Below are 21,100 nucleotides of genomic sequence, written 5' to 3'. Positions count from 1 at the left end.
TATATAGTTTGTATATATATATACATATGTACATACGTATATTGTTTTTCTATAACTTCTAATTTTATATATGTAGATATATTTATATTTTATTTATATATTTGCATTATACATACATACATATATATCATTTTTCTATATTTTTCTTTTAGTTTCATATACATGTATATATATAAATAGAAGAATGTAAAGCTTCCAGATTTGCTATTGAAAAATTAGTTTTGTGGGTGGGGCCAGAGAGATAGTACAGCTGATAGGGCATTTGCCTTGCACACAGCCTACCCAGGTTCGGTCCTTGACATCCCGTAGGGTCCTCTGAGTGCAGAGCCAGGAGTAACCCCTGAGCATTGCCTGGTGTGAGTCCCAAAATAACCAATAAAAACAAACAAAAAATAAAATTAGTTTTTGGTGTTCTGGGTTTATTTGTTGAAATGAGAATATGAATATAAAATTTCAAATACCTTTTCCAATAAAGCTTCATATTGTTATATCCCAGGATGGGAGAAGCATGCTGAAAGTAGACTATGGACCGAACATGATTGCCACTTAATGCCTTTTTTGCAGACAACAACACCCAAAAGGAGAGAGAGAACGAAAGGGAATGCCCTGCCACAGAGGCAGGGTGGGATGGGGGGTATGGGGGGTGGGAGGGATACTGGGACCCGTGGTGGTGGAAAATGGGCACTGGTGGAGGGATGGGTATTTGATCATTGTATAACTGAAACCCAAGCACAAAAATTTGTAAGTCTACAACTGTACCTCATGGTGTTTCACTAATAAAAATTAAAAAATAAAAATAAATAAAAATAAAGTCATGCACTGGTGTTTTCTAGGTCTCTGGACTCAGGACTCAGCAGTGCTTTACAAGACTTATCTGCCACAGACACTCACCTTGTTGAGGTGGATGGGGAAACGCTCTCCCTGTATGGCTCAGGGGCCCTGGAGTGCCTGGACCGGAACTGGAGTGTTCAGACAGCAGGGATGGTGACCACAGTCTCCTTTACTTTCATCGAATTTGATGAAATAGTTCAAGTGCTTCCCAAATTGAAGATGAAGTTTCCTAATTCTCTGGTAAACATTTCCTTTCAGTAGTATTCCCAGTCATGACTTATACATTCAGGCCAAGACCTATTTTAACTTTTATTTATGCAGTTTCTATCTTGCAGAAAGATGGAAAATTTGTGTTGATTATCTGGATCTGGGATTTAAGTTCATAGATTCATATGAAATTACACACTAAGTGATCTTGCAGTATTTTATGTTAAAATACTCAGGAAGAATGAAGTCCAAGGGAGGACATTCAGTGCTGTCAACTGACAGTGAATCACAGATAGGAGTGGAGTTAAGAATCCAGACCCCCCCCCCCTTTTTTAGCAGAGGTCTCCATTTGAGGGCAACTAAAATTTAGTTGAAGTCTAGAACAAGACTCCTTAAACTTTTCCCACTTACCAGCCCTTTTTTGCCTGAGAATTTTTTACCTGACCCAAGTAAATCAGTATACAAAATATTTTATCAAATAACATATTGCCTGTTGATAATTTAAAAGTCTAAAACAATTTTTTAAATGTTGCATGACTCCATGGGCTGGAGCAATAGCACAGCAGGTAGGGCGTTTGCCTTGCATACGGCCAACCAGCTGACCTGGGTTCGATTCCTCCTCCCTTCTCGGAGAGCCCGGCAAGCTTCTGAGAGTTACTCATTCACACAGCAAAGCCTGGCAAGTTACCCATGATGTATTTGATATGCCAAACACAGTAACAACAAGTCTCACAATGGGGACGTTACTGGATCCGCTCGAGCAAATTGATGAACAATGGGAGGACAGTGACAGTGACAGTGATTAAAAATTATATCTATAAAATGATTAGAGTATAAAAAATTAATATAATTATACTCAAGTTAAATATTTTCACTTTATGAAGCTTTCAAGGGATCTCTAACCCTATAGTATTATGTTATTATAACCTTATATATGTATTTTCACTTTATGAAGCTTTCAAAAGATTTCATAACCCTATATTATGTATTTATTCATTGTAGTTGGTATTAGTAAAACTTATGTTTATATATAATTTATTTTACTGGACCCCCTGATATAGAAAATAAGCTTAGTAGCTCTTTGAAATTACTTTGACAACTTAGCTATTTTACAATAATGATGATAATAATGTACTTATTAATGTGTATTTTCAGAAATGGTGATTCCTTAAGCTTTCTATTGGGATTTTGTTATCCCCATGTTTCTGTTAAGTGATTTTCTTTACTTATTCTTTTATATGAAGTGTTCTTTTATTCATGATAATGATGTTTTCTCATCATCCTCCCTAAAATAGAATGAAGTGACAAGAATATGTTTACAAAAGAGTACTTGAATCCTCAGGCAATACTGGCATGAGCACTGTTTGTCTTAGTGTTTTAATTTTCCCATAGTCGGTTTAACAGTCCACTTAGTAATTGGCAGGGTAGAAGTTAGAATGACCAACTAATGCTTCTCGGAAACTTTGTGAAGCCAGTGTTCAAAAAGTCTTGAGAGTCTTGTTTCTAGTTTTTCTCTTTGTGCATTTCAGTATAAAGCATAACAATTATAATGATTGAGTCTGAATTGTGTATGTTTATATAACTTTAAAGAACCTTATTAAGGTTGTTCTTAATGGTAATCACTCTGAATTCAACATCAAATAGAGTGATAAATTTCACCATTAACTCACTGGGTGGATTAAATTCATGTAAGCTTAATATATTTAGTTGATTTACCATAATTGAAAGCATTTGCAAACTCTAAGGTTTACTGATTTACTTAGGAAATGATTAGTGATGCTTTTAGTATTATATTGTAATATAATTAAATTCAGTGTTTAGCTCTTTCTTGTGTTTTATTATTGCAGCACCTTAAATTCAAGGAAACTAATCTTGTCATGCTGCAGCAGTTTAATGCACTAGCACAGCTTCGTCGTATTGACCAACTCACAATTGATCCTCAAGGAAATCCAGTAGTTAATTTTACACTCTGGAAATACTATGTCCTATTTAGACTGAGCCATTTTAATATGCAGAAAATAAATGGAACAGAGGTAAGTCAAACGCCAAGTAAACTATAGAATGCAAATATTTCTTTTTAAGGGAAATTGGTATTAAAATGCATGATAATTTAACTTACCATGATAAAACCATTGAGAAATGGTGTTTTAAGAAGAAACCTGGGGCTAGAGCGGGAGCTTGCCTTGCAAGCGGCCAACCTGGGTTCCATCCCTGGCACCACTTACAGTCCCCCAAGCCGTATCAGGAGTGATTCCTGAACTCAGAGCCAAAAGGAGTCTTGCACAACCTCGCGCAACCCAAGAGCAAACAACAAATTCTTGACATTTGAAATTTCAAAAAGTTCAAAATCTCTTCAGATACTTCTAAAACACTAAACAAATTTTTTGGGGGAAAATCCAAAACAGCAATCAGGTCGTGTTGCAGTATATTGTTTCACTGTAGTTTGTAAGCATTCTAAGGAATTAAATGTTGGTAGTATGACAGTTAAACAAGCAAACAAACACTTTTTGTATTTTCCAAAGTACTTTGTAGATGGCCTGACTTGCAAGAAGGGATGGGGAAATAGTAACCAAGGTCAGCTGGGTGATGGTCAGGGAAGAGAATGCACACAGCTGCAGGTGCCTGGAGGGTAGGGCTGGGTCGTACCTGGCCACCCAGTGTGCTCCTGACTGCTTCAGAGCTCAACTAGCCTGGGATGTGGTACCAGGAACCAAACTGGGGGCAGCGGTGTGAGCCTCACTCTCTGTACTCCCTCTGGCCCATATGTGAGCCTCACTCTTTGTACTCCCTCTGCCCAAAAGGGTGGTTCTTTACAAATAAGAGAAAATAAACAAGCAGATGAGGGGAAAAAAAGGATAGGGAGAGGAAATAAACAAGGAGAAAAGATCAAAGAAAATGAGAGATAAAAAGGAAATATAACTAAATATCCAGAAATATTTTTTAAAAAACAACTTAATAGATACATGTAGCATATTTGTCTTGTGAAATTCAGACCTGGAGCTTGAATAACAGGAAAGTTATTTGTAAAAAGTTATTTTTGATATTAATTCTTCTAAGCTTATCACAAAAATAATCTCCTAATTACCTAAAGACCACATTTTTTAAAAATATGATTTTGGAGAAAAAGGTGATTTCATGCTTCTACTTCTACAAGGAATTCCCGAACTGAATTTAAATAATCTCTCTAAGGGAAAAAATTTTTTCTGTTATAGACGATTTTACAATCAAGAAGAGCTTCTTGTTGTCAGACAAACTATATTCGGCTTTACTATCACAGTGATTGTAGCAGCTGCATTTCCCTTCAGCCAACAGTCAAGAACTTCTGCCCCAGAGCCCAGAATTCCAGTGACCGGAGGGCTCTAAGGCCAGTGTACAAAAGCCCCCTGAGTTCCCCGTCTAGTGACTGCAGTACATGTGGGATAAACCTACAATGTGAGGTGACTGTTAATTCTCCAGCTAGTTCTCACGAGCTTTTACTCACTTGGTATACTCATAAATCCTCTTGTTTCACCCAGAGAGCTGCTAAGTCACAGGTCAGACTTAATAATCAGTTTTGAAAGTTTCAAAGCTAGTTTAGACTGGAATAAGAATGTAGGGGGGTGGTTATGCTTCCTTATTAATAGCTAAATTATTGCTTCAATTAGCCCCAAATAATGTATTTACGAGAAATATGTTACTACCAGATTTATAGTATTTGTTATAGGACTTTAAAAGTAGGGAGGAATAGTATAATTATAAAAAGAAAAGAATTAGAAGCAATAAAATTCTCTTTAAAATTCCAAAATTTTGGATTCCAGGGATATTTTCTCTTCATCTAAATACCTACAGTAAAGCTCCTAGCTCAATCTTGACAGCATTTAGTGTTGTACTGGATTTCCACATCTCTGTATGGGAGAGTAACACTTGAGACTGACTTGAATTCATTCGCATTAAGAAAAGAAGGGAGCAGTGACCTGTGCTGGCCACTAGGTGACTGTATTAGACCAAACAACTTGGTTCTCAGCTACAGCCAGGGTCCGAGGGAAGCAGCAGCATTGACTACTGGTGGTCTAGGGAAAGGAAAGAGTCTGCATTGATCCACATAGACAAGATGGTTTTGGCTGCAGGTTTCTTTTTTTTTTCTTCAGAAAATATGTTTAGAGTTTATTTCAGCTAGCATTAGGAATCCATTTTTAAGAGATACAAAATTTAACTATCCCAGGTTTTCTCAAACTGAGTTCTGTGGCCTTTTGGACTGGCTTGTTCCTTGTTGTGTGGACTGCCCGTGGGCTTAGAGCGATGAGCTCCCACAGATGCCTGGAGCATCCTTCTGTCTGCCGAAAGAAATCTGAATGTCCTATGAATTGCCAGATACTACCTAGAGACCAAAAGGTCCCCTCAATTATACAAACTAATAAAACTTACGATAAAAGCAACCCTATGTTATTTTAAAGAAAGTGTGCCCAGAGAGTAATCCAAGATTGGCTTTCAGCTTTTAGTATTTTCTTGGTTAGCACAGACATTAGCCCTTGCAGGAAAGACCTGTTACATTATTCCTTGTGGGGAGAAAGGCAGACATAATTTCGCAATGAATAGGAGGGTCATTGCTAATTCAATGATAATTCTCGCAGGAAGGAGCAAAGACATCCTTACAGAACAAATAATGCCTTGTATTGCCTTGTATACATTATTTCACTGGCACTTGAGAACCACTCTTTCATAAGCCATTCTGCTCTTAGGAAGTATAGGGTTTCTGGGGGAGAAAAAATAGTAAGCTGCCTCAAGTACAGGTTCTAAATCAGAGCTAATTCTTCACCTCCAAGCCACTTCCATCAAAATTAGTCATTTTTGTATGTCTTCATTTTAAATAAGCCCAGGTAAGAAAAATAAATATCAATGAGGATTCTCCTTAGAGTCTAGGAGAATGGACTTTGCTGGTCTTAAGAAAAATGTTTAATATAGATCTCTTTTCATCGTTTATATTGCTGAAGCTACACGCTGGTAAAAGACGTTTCTTTCCTTAGCTTTATAGTAGTTGTATCTACCTCAGAGATTTATTTTTCACTCTCCTGTTCCATGTTTTCAGGTGACACAGAATGATATGATAATGGCTGAAAGACTCTTTGGAATCCTGGCACATGTAGCATCTTCCGAGTTACCTCAATACCGCATGATTTCAATACTGGGTGATGCCAGGTAATCTCTATCTGTAGTTTTATATTTTTGCAGGGATGGAGGGTCCATCCTCTGGTGATAAAATTCCTTGTTGTTGTTGGTTTTGGGACACGCTCTGGTTCTTCTTGGGAACCATATGTAGTGTTGGGGATCAAACCCAGATAGGCTGTGTGAAAAGCAAGCCCTCTCCCTGCTCTACTTTTGCTCTGTCCTATAGTTTGTCTATAATTAATGATCCACTAGAATAAAGGACAAATTTCACACAACTTTCATCTTCCATTTATGCATCCTACAAATATGTATCATAAATTTGTTTTGTGACTGGTTGGCACCATTCAAAGTCTTAGGTACTTAAAGATAAATAAGACAAAACCGTTGCTCTTTTGAGGCTTCTGAAATCTAATGGTGAAGAATTATATGAGCAATTTTAGTGTTTAAGATTCCATTGGGCTGGAGCGATAGCAGAGCCGGTACAGCGTTTGCCTTGCTTGTGGCCAACCTGGATTCGATTTCTCCATCCCTCTCGGAGAGCCTGGCAAGCTACCAAAAGTATGCCGCCGATACAGCAAAGCCTGGCAAGCTACCTGCGGCATATTTGATATGCCAAAAACAGTAACAACAAGTCTCACAATTGAGACGCTACTGGTGCCCGCTCGAGCAAATCAATGAACAATGGACAGTGCTACAGTGCTGAAGATTCCATTGGGGGACTGTAGGGATGTAGAAGAGACTAACTGCACTTTGGAAGAATATGTAGGGAAAGGGTTCACAGAGGAGAAAGTAGTTTGTTTTTTTCTTCAGTAATGAGTAGGAGTTTCCCAGGCAGAAGGTTATGAAGGAAAGACTTCTGCAAAGGCATAAGGAAATATATACCTGGAGCATGGGATGATTGTAAATAAAGATAGACAATGAAGCTATAAAGATTGATTGCGGGGGCTGGAGCCATAGGGCAGCGGGTAAGGGGTTTTTCTTGCCTGTAGCTGACCGGATTCGATCCCACGCACCCCTATAGTCCGCCTGACCCGTCAGGAGTGATCCTGAGCACAGAGCCAGGAGTAGCCCTGAGCACCCTGGGTATGGCCCCCAAACCAAAACAAGACAAAATAAAGCAAAATAAAAGATTCATTATGGTGTGAGTTTGAAGATTCTGGCACTCCATTCAAAACAAGTGAAAGTTGCTTTGGCATTAAGCGTTAACAATCATGTGATTAGATTTATGTTCTGGAAATGTCCATTTGGGCAGAGAGAGAAAGAATGGAGACCAATCCAGAGCTAGTCTGAAGTCCAGGAGAGAGATCATGAGGGCCTACACTTCAGTTAGAATGAAGAGGAGGAAGAGGTTAAAAAAAAATGTAGAAGGTTCCAGAATACAAAGTAGGTTGCCCAGAATCACCATAAGATACAGAGTTACAAAGCTCTTCATGGTTAGGTTTCAGACATGCAGTGTTCCAATACCCATCCCTCCACCAGTGTACATTTCCCACCACCATTTCCCAGTGTCTCTTACCCCAACCTCCCCCAGCCTTCTCTGTGGCAGGCTCTCTCTCTCTCTCTCTCTCTCTCTCTCTCTCTCTCTCTCTCTCTCTCTCTCTCTCTCTCTCTCTCTCTTTCTCTCTCTCTGTCTGTCTGCTGTCTGTCTGTTTGTCTCTCTCCTTTCTCCCCCCTTTTGGACATTATGATTTCTAATACAGATACTGAGAGGTTATTCTATTTGTTCCTTTACCTATTTTCTCTTATTATTTAAAAAATTCTGTGCCTAGAACTGATTGAGGACAGATATCATTTTAAAAGTCTGCTTCGCCTGTCTCGGAGAGCCCGGCAAGCTACTGAGAATATCGTGCCTGCACGGCAGAGCCTGACAAGCTTCCCGTGGTGTATTCGATATCCCAAAAACAGTAACAACAAGTCTCACAATGGAGACTTTACTGGTACCCGCTCGAGCAAATTGATGAACAATGGGAGGACAGTGCTACAGTACTGCTACAGTGCTACTTCACCTATATATATATATGTAATATATATATATTTTTTAATGTAGTAGCACTGCTATTTATTCACCCATTGATTAAGTTGATTGAATTGGTCATGAACACATTACTTTTTAAATTTTTTTTAAATTTTTAAAATTATTCTTTTTTAATTTTATAAGTTAGTTCACAATGTTTGATTATATTCAATATTCAAACACCAATCCCACCACCATTACGCCTTCCCACCACGAAATTTGGGATGTTTCCATCCCAAGTCCTAATCCCTGTCCCAAAACACAATCGAAATGGTATATTTTGTATTGCCTGTTACGAAGAACTGCTCAACATGCTTACAAAAAAGTGCTCATATAGGAAACAGGGTGAAGATTGTTCTATTTTGGCAGGAGCCATTAAGACATTTTATAGGATATCACTAACATGTTGTTAAAGTTTGGGTGGTGTGAGCTTTGGTATATATATCTGAAAATACGTATCACTGTCACTGTCCTCCCGTTGTTCATCAATTTGCTCGAGCGGGCCCAGTAACGTCTCCATTGGAGACTTTGTTGGTACTGTGTCTGGCATATCGAATACTCTCGGTAGCTTGCCGGGCTCTCCGAGAGGGGCGGAGGAATCGAACTCGGGTTGGCCATGTTGACTGCGTGCAAGGCAAACGCCCTACCCGCTGTGCTATTGCTCCAGCCCCATATATATACTTCCCTCTATGATTTGTCGCCTACTCTCTGAACCCCATCAAATGTGGTGTGGTAATTATGGAGAATGGGTAGGGAGTGTTTTATGATGAGTCGGTCCGAGCATGTGGGGAACGGCCTTGAGCATGATGGTGGTGGGGTTGTGGCGGTTTTTGGCTGCTGGGGCTGGGTTCCTTGGGGCAGGGAGGGCTCTCACCACCCTCTGGAGTCCCCGTGTGAAACAGCCTGGCGCGGAGTCTGGTGGCATGGCTAGGGGGGCTTCATGCTCCCTTTTGGGAGAAGCAGCCATGTGATCTGGAGCGTGGCCAGTGATGGCGCCGGCAGGAGGTGGCTAATGGGCGTGATCCCTGGGTTGCTTGAGACTGCGGGAAGCAGGCAGAGGATCTCCAGTCCTGGTCCCGTTGAGCCCAGAGTCCAAGGTCACAAAGTTCGGCATTACCTGGGTTCAGTAGGACTTCACTCATGCCTAAGGCTTGGCCTAGGCATGTGGGGAGCAGCCTTGAGCGTGGGTCACTTGTATATTTTTAAAATGATGTCTGTCCTCGGTCATTTCTAGGCACCACATTTTTTAGATAGTGAGAGACCCTTGTAGAGAAAGATCGATAGCTCGACTTCAGCAATAACAGGATTTGTACCCTAGGGCGGGAGCAGTGAGAGCTGATGAGCTGATGCCATCCTTCATGCCCAGAAAATTCTAGTGATACTTTGTTACAGAAATACAAGTATGGGAGTCAAAGGATTTTTCTTACAGTGGGAGTTCTTAGTAGCAAAAAATTGTAAGTTGACTCCTCTGATAGAAGACCTATTCCTTACACCTTGAGAAATGATGAGGCCCTGGACTCTGTATATGATAGTGCATCTGCAGGGGTTGCTCCTGAGCACAGTTGGGTGAAGCCCCCAAATCAAAAAATAAAATGGTAACAGTAATTGTCTAAGATATTTTTGAAAATAGAAATGCAGAGACTGCAGAGAAAATATGGAGGTTAAAGCAGAGCAATAGTACAGGGATTCAGGGGCTTGCCTTGTCTTGCTGCCCAGGGCTTGAATCTCAGTACCACACCTGGTACCTGGAGCATCAGCAGAAGGGATCCATGAGTGATGAGCCACAAGGGTACCTTGGACATCACTGGCTGGGATTCAGCTCCCCTCAAAGGAAAATAAAAATGCAAGCATCGACTAATTGTGTAGTATGCTTAAGAAATGGGGTATATATTTTAGAGGTATGCTCGTATAATTATAAAACATTAGATTTGGGTACACCCAAATATAATGGTGCTGGGTATTGAATCTGAATTTTGAATCTGCAAGTGCCTCATCTGCTGTACTCTCTCTCCAACCTGTGTTCGAGTTTTCAAAATGATTGTCTCCTTGAGTTTAACTGAGGACATTTGGGAGGGAGTCCAGAATAGCTTACTTTTCACTGCTTAAGTAACCATTTAAGTTTTTATTCTACATTGTTCTTTTTTAAATTAATATTTTTAAATGGTTTTAAGATATTTTAGTTGTTTGGGGGTGTAAAAGCAATGAAAACTGAAGTCATAAATCACATAGAAATGAATGACAACTTTGTTAATTTGTAGACAGTTGATGTGTAGATTACTTACAAACTCCAAATTAAAAGTATTAAGAACCATAGTTTCAGAGAGGTGTATAATATAACTCTGAATAATTAGAAATATATATATAAAATACTTAAACAACATTATTTATAAATTTGACTTGCTAAACATTTGGGGAAGGTTGTTTCGATCAACTGCATGCTGCACATTCTTTTCAAGAATAAAGTAGTTATAAAAATTGACCAAGTCTTCATAAATATTCATACAGTAATGTCACAGATTCCAAAAGATTTAGAGGAACCATGTTCTCTGCTCAGAATGCAGTTAAGCTTGAACTGAATTACAAAATGTTAACAAGGAAGTCTCCATATATTTGGAAATTTACATTTCTAAATAATTCATAGATTAAGGTAATTTCATAATGGAAATATAAAACCACTTTGAACTGAATCATAACAAATGCCTTATTTCAAAACTTGTGGCATAAAGCATACATTACTTATTTATAATTAAATATCAATCAGGGGCTGGAGCAATAGCACAGCAGGTAGGGCATTTGCCTTGCACGCAGCCGACGCAGGTTCGATTCCCAGCATCCCATATGGTCCCCCAAGCACCACCAGGAGTAATTCCTGAGTGCATGAACCAAGAGTAACTCCTGTGCATCGCCGGATGTGACCCCCCCAAAAATATATCAATCAGGAATTACACATAAGGACCTATATGTTGCTCTTTATAAAAGTGAGAAATTAAAGGGTTCTTTCTGCTCTGGAAAAGCCTGTCTTCTCTCTTGAATATGTGTCTCACTTCTCTAAGTAAATTTCTTTCAATAAAAACTACTTTGTGGGACTGGAGAGATAGAACCAGGGGTCAGGTACAGACAACCTGAGTTCAACCCTCAGCACCCCAAATGGTTCCTTGATTGCCACTAGGTGTGATCCCTGACCACAGAGCCAGGAGTCAGCCCCAAGTACCACTGAGTGTGGCTTAAAAACAGAAATAAGAATAAGTGAGAAATAAAATGCTCAATTTTGAAAGATTGGCCCCAAACTTTTTTAAATTAAAAATAATGATGAAGTAAACTGAAAGTAAATGAGATCATAACTGATATAGTTTATAGTTTTGTGACATAGTTGCAAAGTAAGCTATATAATAATTGAATTTCATTTATTAAAATTTTAATGACATGAAAAATGCATATTATATTTCACCAAGAGTAACCGGCAGAGGAACCCAGGTCCACAGGACCTGGGGCTGAGATCTCCAAGCCTGCTCGGATCAGGACCGGGCCTCCTCCATCCAGATCCCCCATCTTCCAGTAGCTAGATAGTCACACCCACCACCCACCCCCCGCCCTCTCCCCTTCCCCCCCTGTGCCATGTAATTCCATCAACAGCAAAGACCCAGAGACTATAAAACCAAGTTCCTGGAAGCCTCTTATTGTCTAGTTCCCGCTCTTGGAGAACCCAGCAGGCTACCGAGAGTATCCTGCCCACACGGCAGAGTCTGGCAAGCTCCCCGTGGCGTTTTCGATATGCCAAAACCCAGTAACAATGATGGGTCTCATTCCCCTGACCCTGAAAGAGCCTCCAATGTGGCACTTGCTAAAATCTCAGGACTAGGACGAATGGAGATGTTACTTGGTGCCTGTTCAAGGAAATCGATGAACAACAGGATGACAGTGATACAGTGATTTCACCAAGTGAAAAACATTAAGAATTATGTCTTCATTATGACCTTAACATTTTTTAAAAAAATGTATTTAGCTTTGAGAAGCATCAGTATCATAGCCAAGGTGCAACCGAAAATTCATAGGAGAAGCCTGGAATGGATTATGTTGAATATAACCATGGTACAGATGGATGAGCTATTGATTTATTTAATTTTTATCTCTCTATATTTTTCCTTTTTCTGTCTCTTTTTCTCGTTTAATTTTAAGTTAAACAGCATGGTTTACAAGGTTGTTCATAATATCGTTGTTTTTGGCATTCATTGTTCTAACATAAATTCCCCCAACCAAGGTCCCAAATTTCTCACCTACCCCCAAATCCTGCCCCCGAGCAGATACAAATAAATTTCATTCATAATGCTTTTTACAAGAAAGTGAAAAATGGAATTATAAAAAAAAGATAAATCAGAGAATTTGTGATTATTGTTATATCTCACAGTGGTGTTACTGAAGTCATTATCTGAGGATTTATTCAGCTGCTTGGTACTAGTTGAGCCTTCTGTGTTATTGTTCTCTCTCACGGAGTGTGGTGGGATTTTATACAGTTTTCCCGTCAAATTGCAGTTCTCCAACTGAGCTTTCAGCACTGTGAAATTTGGAGGTGTAGTGCTATACAATTGGTGGCTTGGTGGCTTGATGAGGTTGAAATGGGGAGATGGGCTTCTTCTATATCCTCTCTAGATTTTCCAAAGCTGTTTCTATGTCTTCTCTATACATTTTTCAAAGTCTGTGCTCCCAATTTCTAAAATGATTATATTATACTTTTAAATTGAAAAAAATATAAACTTGTTTGGTGATTATTCCTCTTCTCCCAATTTTCAATTTACAGTAAAGCAATATCACCCTAACTTTTTCCAGTAGAACTCATCAAAGAGGATGAGTTGCTGCCCTCTGGACTTGTGGACATTTAGGTCTTTAATAATACAATGAGCATTGTTTATTTACTCTTCATAATTAAGTCAAGCTTCCTATTTCACTATTTGCTTCTTAGAGTTTGCTAACAATTGGGTTTTGTTTGTTTTAGTTTTTGCCTAAACACAATTAGTATTTCATTTTCTTGCAATGAGTAATGCTTATGTTCTACAAATGGAATTATGAGCTATTTGTGTATTTATAAGCAATAGTATTTCTTACTGAACATAAAGACTCAGAATTATCTACTGCACTTGGATTGTTTTATGCTCTGTGATCCTCAAATTATATACACATAAGAATTTTTCCTTAGGTTTTTATACTTTAGAAATGTTTGAGATATGTTGATGATTGGTAGTTATGAAATGAAAGAATTCTCCCCCACATTCTTGGTAATCCCAGTTCTGTAATAAAAGACTAAAGATTTGTTGACATTTTTTTAAAAAAGAATTTGAGTTAAGTAGCTTAATTAGTAAAAAGATAGGGTATGGAACTGAGCTCAAATAAATTCACCCTCATAAAAATACTTAAAAGAGCATGTATAGGGGCCGGAACAGTGGTACAGCAGGTTTTTTCCTTGTGCACAGTTGACCTGGGTTCAATCCCAGCATCCCATATGGGCCCCTGAGCCTCCCAAGAGTAATTCCTGAATGCAGAGACAGTAGTAACCCTTGAGCACCAATGCTGTGGCCCAAAACAACAACAAAAAGCATGTGTACACATTGACATATCTGAGTATACCTGAAAAGTAACTCACTCTCTTTACTATCTTTTCACAGGAAGAAACAATTTCGATATCTGATAGAAACCAAAGGAAAAAAGCCTGTTATTATCAATGAAGAGACTAATGATAGCAAAAGACTTGTAGGAGAAAATTCGAATCGGTCCACACTAAATTATACCACAAGAGAATTCTATAATGAAAAACTAGAGGTAAAACGAAACTGACATTGATCCTTGGAAGTCAATGGCTGGATATTCCCACATCACTGTAACTGACAGTTGTACCATTCTCTCTTCAGTGGTTGAGATAGTTTCCCTGGGGTCAGAGAGAGAGCACAGCAAGTAGGACATTTGCCTTGCTTGTAGCTGACCTTGGTTCGATTCCCAGCACCCCATATGGTTGCCACAAGCATCCCAGGAGTGATCCCTGAGCACAGAGCTAGATGTAAGTCCTGAGCACCACAGGGCAGCATCTCCCCCTCTCCCCGCACCCCTCCCCAGCAAAAAAGAAGGGAAAAAAGCTCATTTCCCAAACTTACTTTTCTTACCACCCACTTTTTAGAGAAGTAAAAGTCAGTCATTTCCCCCTTTCCTGAAATAGATCTTCCAATATCATTATTTAAGCAGGAAAAAATATTCCAAAAAAAATCTTTATCAAAAATATCTAGATCAGGAATCTAGGGCCAAGGGTCTTGCCATCTCTAAATTAAGAGAAGGAATAGAGGCAGCTCAGTGAGCACTGATCTAGCCATCAGACGGACAGAGCCTCCATTTCTTATTTGTGGTCTCCCCAGAGCTCTTGGAGCCTCCAGAACTCTCCCCATGGTGCTGAGGAGATCATGCAGTGACCCTCACCTCTGAGCATTTTATCAGAATTCAGAGGACCCTAAGGCATACAACTTGAAACTCTCTTGAAAACTCTGTGCAATCATATTTTTATGGCATCTGAAAAGCAGTCGATTTTGCTTTAAATTTTGTTTTGTTCTTATGCCACCCCAGCACTTCTCAGGGAGTGCTCCTTGGGAGGATCCTAATGGGGTGCTGGGGATCAAGCCCAGGTGCCTGAACTTCTGTGGTAACTCTCCATCCTTGATTCTACCTTAAGTTTTGTAGTACAAGGACTGTCACTTCTTTGTGAGATAGCAATATATCTCCGACTAATCAACTCCAATTTACCTTGCAAACTAAATTGTGCCTTCTGATACCTTTGAGTTTTGTGATCCAAGTAAACATTGCCTATGGAGAAAGGAAAGCAAGTTGTTCACTTTCTTACAGACTTTTTAAAAACTTGAAAGTATTACCTTGAATATTCTCTACACTTGACATTCTGTACAAATGACACCCAGTGTTCATGGCACTCATTCAGATGTTATGTCACTTTCAGAGATCAGGTACTGAGCACCTCTCAGGCACAATATGTGGGTGATGGGAGTCACAGCCCTTGTATTCATGAAGCTTGCCTTTTGATGGAGGACCAGACACATGCAGACACAATTCTAAATCAGCATATGGAGAGATTCAAGAAGAGATAACTTATCCTGGTCAAGGAGTATTTCTGGAGAAGTTTCATTGTCTGACTCTTAAAAAAGAAAATGCAGCTACTATATTTCAGTGCATATTCATTGCAGATTTTATGCCTTTTTATTTATTTACTTTGCAAAAAGGCTAACTGTCTAACAGCAGCCATTACTGTACATCACTTTCCTCATTATCACTGGTTTTCATAGATACACTTCATGATCTTTTCAACTTAGTAATGCTGTTTTAAGGCATATCAAAAGAAAAGCCACACTGGAGTCTATCCATGTCCATTACCAATTTTAGTAAGCAAGTATGAAGTTTCCTGGCACATATCATGACAAATTGGCAAAAGCTAATAGTCTTTCCACTGTAACCAGCTGTCAGCTTTTGGTGCATTGTGTTTCTCCTTCACAGGGACAGTTTGTGTCACTGCTTGAGCCTCATCAGCCCACCACAACCCTCCTTAAACTGAGTTTCTAAGATTGTTGTGTTTGTATGAACCTCCTGCGCCTTCATTTGCAACATCTCTTATGATGCACTGTAGCCATTGATGCACATTTTGTTGATGTAAAGGATGAGCCCATCCATCAGTTTGTGGAAACCCACTTCTTTTAGCACTGAAACAGGTGCCTGTCTCAAAAGGCTTGTGTTTCTTAGCTTTTCTTTTAATTTGTGTCAGTCTCATACCAACCTTTCACTCCCTGAAAACTCTGCTGCTGTTTCCACACTATTCAGTGAACATAATCACTTCCTACTCAGAACCTTCCGAAGGGTTTTATGTACTCATAATCAGAAAGTCTTCAAAGTGCATATGTCACTATGTGGGAGGATGGAAGCCTAAACCTGTCACACAACTAACTTGTGACTACTGTCTGTGTGACATTAAAAACGGGAATAGTTTCAGAGATTTCATCTAAGCAGAGTCTTGGTTGTTGGTTTGACCTGTGGATGAGCACAAGCTATGCTAATACCAGTCTTGAGAAATTTCAAAAGAGAAAAGAGAGCCTCTGAAGCCACATAATTTTTCGGAAAGGACGCTTGGCCATTAGACTTGGATTTGAGTCTCTGGCTTTTACTACTTGTTACCTGAAACACCCTGGGCTGACCCTTAAACTCAGGACGCACAACCCAGCATTTGTCCCCTTAAGCATTGCACCTCACTGCCTGGAAAATATTTAAAGCATCACAACACAGAGAGATCACTCTCTGTTCTGAATCACTGAGAAGATTCACTGGATAGAGTTCCCCACAGTAGTTGCCCAGCCTTTGTTCTGACTTATTCTAAAAAGAGATTGAAGATGGACATTGAATGAGAGCTAAAGATGACCTCAGAGAAGCCAGTTCTGGGTGTGGGGGGACAGTACAGGGTTAAGGCGCATGCGTTGCATGCTCTTGACCATGAATTTCCAACCCCACATGTCTTCCAGAGCATCCCCGGCACTGCAGGGCCCCAGCATCCATCAGTTGGGCGAGTATCCCAGAAAAGTGACCCCACCTGAAGAGGGAGAATAAGTTAATAACAATAAGTCAGTCCTGATTTGGGATAGATGAGGAAAACAGAAAACTCGGATGAACTACTCAGGGTCCCAGGGTGAGTTAGGCTGAGTTACTGCTTCTAGATGGGAGAGCTCATACCTGTGTATTGTACTTTCCAGCACAGCTTGCTGCCCTCCAGGGCTTCTGAACCACCCCAGCACACAGGTCTGTCTTCTGTGAACTCTGATTTTGTTTACTGTCTAAACATCTCCGTCAGTACTTATATGCCATTTGATATTTTGATATGTAGGCTGTTGTCTACAAATAGACTACACGTTCTTTAAGATCTAGATCACTCTCTCTAGGTATTATTAAAAGATTGTTTAATCCTGACATGTCTCTCACCTCCCTAGACATTGGTTTTCCATTATATAAGATTGAGGACCATACTAAATACCAATACAATTACCATTACAGTGAAAAATCACTCTACAACAAACACTACCTTTGACCTACTTTATTTTACCATACCATCTTCTTGACAACAATGTTAATTCAGTGGAATAATATAAACAATGCTATATAGATTTCATCTCATCAGGATTCAACTTGTAAAGTACTTGCCTTGAGCACCCCACAGGGATTTTTGTGGGATGAAAAGAAACAAGTGTCTGAAAATATTTGAGAGCATAAAAAGCATCATTCAAGGAGCAACAACTACTTGGCGGGCCAGGGCAAGAGAAAGAACTCTAATGTGCTCTTAATAGGATCATTCCAGACAGACAGAGAGAGTCATCGTGGTCGAGGTATTCTGCACAGGGAGACAGCATTATTGACTTGGCAGGGAGAAGAAATGATGAAGTTAAAAAGCTTTCAAACACAGTTCCTAAATTAAGGGTTACTATAAGAGATATAATTCTGCATCAACATGTTTACATAGAAGTAATGGGGAAAAAATAGAGCAGGAAATTTTAAACCACCAACAATTGCATTATGTCAATCATGAAAAGTTTATTTTAGTTTCTATGAATTTAACAAAATATATCACTTAGAATAAGTACATTGTTTAGAATAAAAGTAGACACCCTGTCCAATCAGAGAAGCAAGAACTCAGAGATAAACCTGGCTCTGGCTTATGTCTTTGAACAATAAATTAATGAAAAGGGAACCAAGAGCATGAAATGGAAGAAAGAAATACTCTTTCAGCAACGAGTATTGTATTAAAATGGTATGATGCCCAGCAAATGCATCTGCAGGCTTCCCAGCTAAAGTGTGCAGACCCCAGTCACCACAGCAACAAACAACAGGAAAGGAAAGGGGATAAAAAGTGGTGTTGGGAAAAGTGATTAGCAATCATGCTAAAAGATACAATTAGATCACTATCATCCCATGCCCTGCACAAAAGTTGACTCAAAATTGATTGAAGATTTAGATGTGAGACCCAAATACATAAAATAAATTCAAATAAATGTAGGCTAAACACTTCAAAATATTGGCCTTAGTGGTGTCTTGAGTTATTCCATCCTCTGGCAAGGAAAACCAAAGCAAAAATTAGCAAATGGGATTACATCAAACTAAAAACTCCTAAACACCAAAAGAAAATAGCATTAAAACAGAAAGACATCCTATGGAGTGGAAGGAAATATTTGTACACCATGCATATGACAGAGAACTAATATCCAAGGTATACGAAGAACTTACACAACTCAGCAACATCAAAAATAAGCAGCCCCATCAAAATTGAGATGTTTTGGACACCTTTCTACAGAAGACATTCAGATGGCCACGGGGTATAAGAAAAATTAGCATTACTGGTTATCATGGAAATGCAAAGCAATGATAACGAGATACTTATTTCAAGTGGTTGAATATATTGTCTCCTAAACACTTATTATTCATCTCCTTCTTCACTAATAATTACTATAACTCTGATTATCTAATAAACTTTATTAATTTTCTCATATATATTATGACATTTCACCCTCCAGCCTTGGTGTTTGCTGAATGGATCAAATTCAGCAGAGTGTATGTTGGTTTACTTTGTACTGCATTAAGTAAAGCAGCTTTGTTTCACCCTCTTTGACGAGAAGGGGCCCACTGGCTGTGTAGTCTCAAGCCCAAAATTTCCCCTATGATGTTTCGAATCTAGGTTTTTCACTTGCAGACCTCAAAATTGAGTGAAGTTGAGTGGGAGTTTTGTTTCTTTCCAAGGCCAGACACTGGGCTTGGCATCTATATATTTCCTCTTCCTCATTCTACACTTTGCCCAACATTCTCCCTGTTGTACAGGCCATGCAAGTCTGTGTAAGGCATCATTATATGCTTTCCTAAAACACCAAGTGCGTTGAGTATGAATACTTAAAGTGTATATGTGGATATTAACTGGTTTCGTGCCAGTTAAGATAACATCAGCCCTGATATATTTACCATAAGATATTGAATTTGTGCATTTAGTTGATTTGTGTGAGCCAAACTTCCTGAACTGAAAAGGAAAAAATGTACCAAGGGAGAAGTAGTTGTAACCCAGTGATTCCAATAAGGAAGCTCGTTTTCTAATAAAGCCGCCAGCAGAGAGAGGAGGCAGCAAGCAACACACTTCCTATTGCTATCTTTAGTCTAGCAGAGCTGTGTCAACAGTGTCCAGGAAGGTATGCCAACTCAAGGGTGAGGCTCAGAAGAGATTATTTAAGTTTCTCTGGTTCAACTCATTGTTATTTTGGCTCTGGACATGGTTTGATTTAACATAATTCTTTTTAAAATTTTAACAGGAAATAAAGGAAAAGAAGAAATTCTGCAAGAATTATATCGAGGACCTTGTGAAGGAAGCCACAGAAATCAACATGAAAAATGAGGCTTTGCAGAAATTGTGGCCACAAATGTTCATCGAGTTTGTGAGGGATGCAGTCATAGAAATCCGCAATAAAAATTCCTATATGAAGCTTTGCCTGCAGCAGATAGCTGAACAAAAATAGAAATGGCTTTTAGTTACCATTGATTTCAGCTCTTTTATGATTTTGAAGGTTGAAATAGGTTTAACTTGTTAAGACAACAATAGCACTATCCTGCAAACTAGAAAGGCTAACATCAGAGCATGACTACCTGCTGTAAAGATTGGGAAGGAGAGAAAGCGAGAAAAAAGGGAAGATGAACTCTGGTCACCAAACAGCTTGGCAGCTCATCAGTGTTTCCAGCTAGCTTGAGCCCTGACTTGGCTCTGCATCCTGACTCTGGCTTTGATTGGTTACCCCTGCTACAGCCCAAAGTACATCATGTTTTCTCATCCTTGGGCATGAATTAATTGTACCTACTTTCAGCTGACAATTTCTGGTTATTTGCCTTTTTAATCTTATGCCATGATTTAAAAGCCCCCAAGGATGTGTTCTTTTCTATGGCGAAGAATAAACTTATTTAAAAAAATCAGTTTGGAAAAACTTTTTCTTCCCAAATTGGGTCCGAATAATCGTATTTCTTGTACTGTTCACTTGTATAGGGCGAGGCTCCAGTCTTCTTAGATAACACTCTCAGAGTATCTACTGTGTCTCCTCACCTAAAGCAGCGTGTTAACCTATACCCCCATGCCCCCAAGTCCTCAGTTTCCACCATCATAGTTCCCACCTCGTGAGAGTGTTGTGAAGAGCAAATGCACGTACATTTAAAGCACTTGTTGTAATGCTCTTGGTACACAGAAAACACCTTAATGAATGGATCTTTTGTTTTTCTAGATGCAACCACAAATTTGGGGCCCCGGGACCAGAAGAGCTATTAATGTTTCTTAAAATTTTTTATTCCCTTTCAAATAAAACACAGGCCATCTCTCACTTGGTGGGTAATGGGTGATCTCTTTCTGATTTTATATATATATATTATATATATAAAATATATATATTATATATATTTTATATATATTATATATAAATATATATTATATATATATCTTATGTGCTATAGAAAGGAGATCCCATTTTGATGGGGATGTGGAGGAGGGAAGTAAGAATACTTTATTCTGTGGGCTTCTAAAAAGGGCAAGAGTGACTTTGGGGGGAGTAGAAGGAGTTGTTGCTCTCTGGAGGCCTGGCCAGTGAGCAACCTGTGGAGCAAACTATCTGCCTGGTTCCTCTCCCCCCCCCACCCCGACAGTAAAAGTACCTGAGCTCTAGGTGCGCAGACATTCTGTGCCCACTTGTTTCCAGAATTTAAAGATCTGCACACAAGCCCTCATCAGGCTGGCAGCAAGCCCACCCAGGCATTTCAGCAAGCCACTTCATCTTCTGGCTCAGTGTCCTAGGGGAGCCATATTGTTCCTGA

At 39.3% G+C, this 21,100-nt stretch overlaps 1 protein-coding gene across 1 annotated transcript; it reads left to right on the top strand.

The window, feature by feature from the left end:
• Positions 1-833: 833 nt before the first annotated feature.
• LOC130036836 (leucine-rich repeat-containing protein 49-like) lies at positions 834-20,239 on the top strand (the record flags this gene model as incomplete). The annotated part of the gene is made up of 5 exons (XM_056128740.1): positions 834-1,071; positions 2,886-3,071; positions 6,104-6,213; positions 13,855-14,008; positions 19,564-20,239. Coding segments are annotated over 5 exons (892 nt in total), but the record flags the coding sequence as incomplete, so codon positions are not given.
• Positions 20,240-21,100: the final 861 nt, after the last annotated feature.

Source organism: Sorex fumeus, unplaced genomic scaffold (genome assembly GCF_029834395.1).
Source record: "Sorex fumeus unplaced genomic scaffold, SorFum_2.1 ptg000067l, whole genome shotgun sequence".
In the NCBI taxonomy this organism is placed as follows: domain Eukaryota; kingdom Metazoa; phylum Chordata; class Mammalia; order Eulipotyphla; family Soricidae; genus Sorex; species Sorex fumeus.
This window is presented reverse-complemented; position numbering and strand designations above follow the sequence as displayed.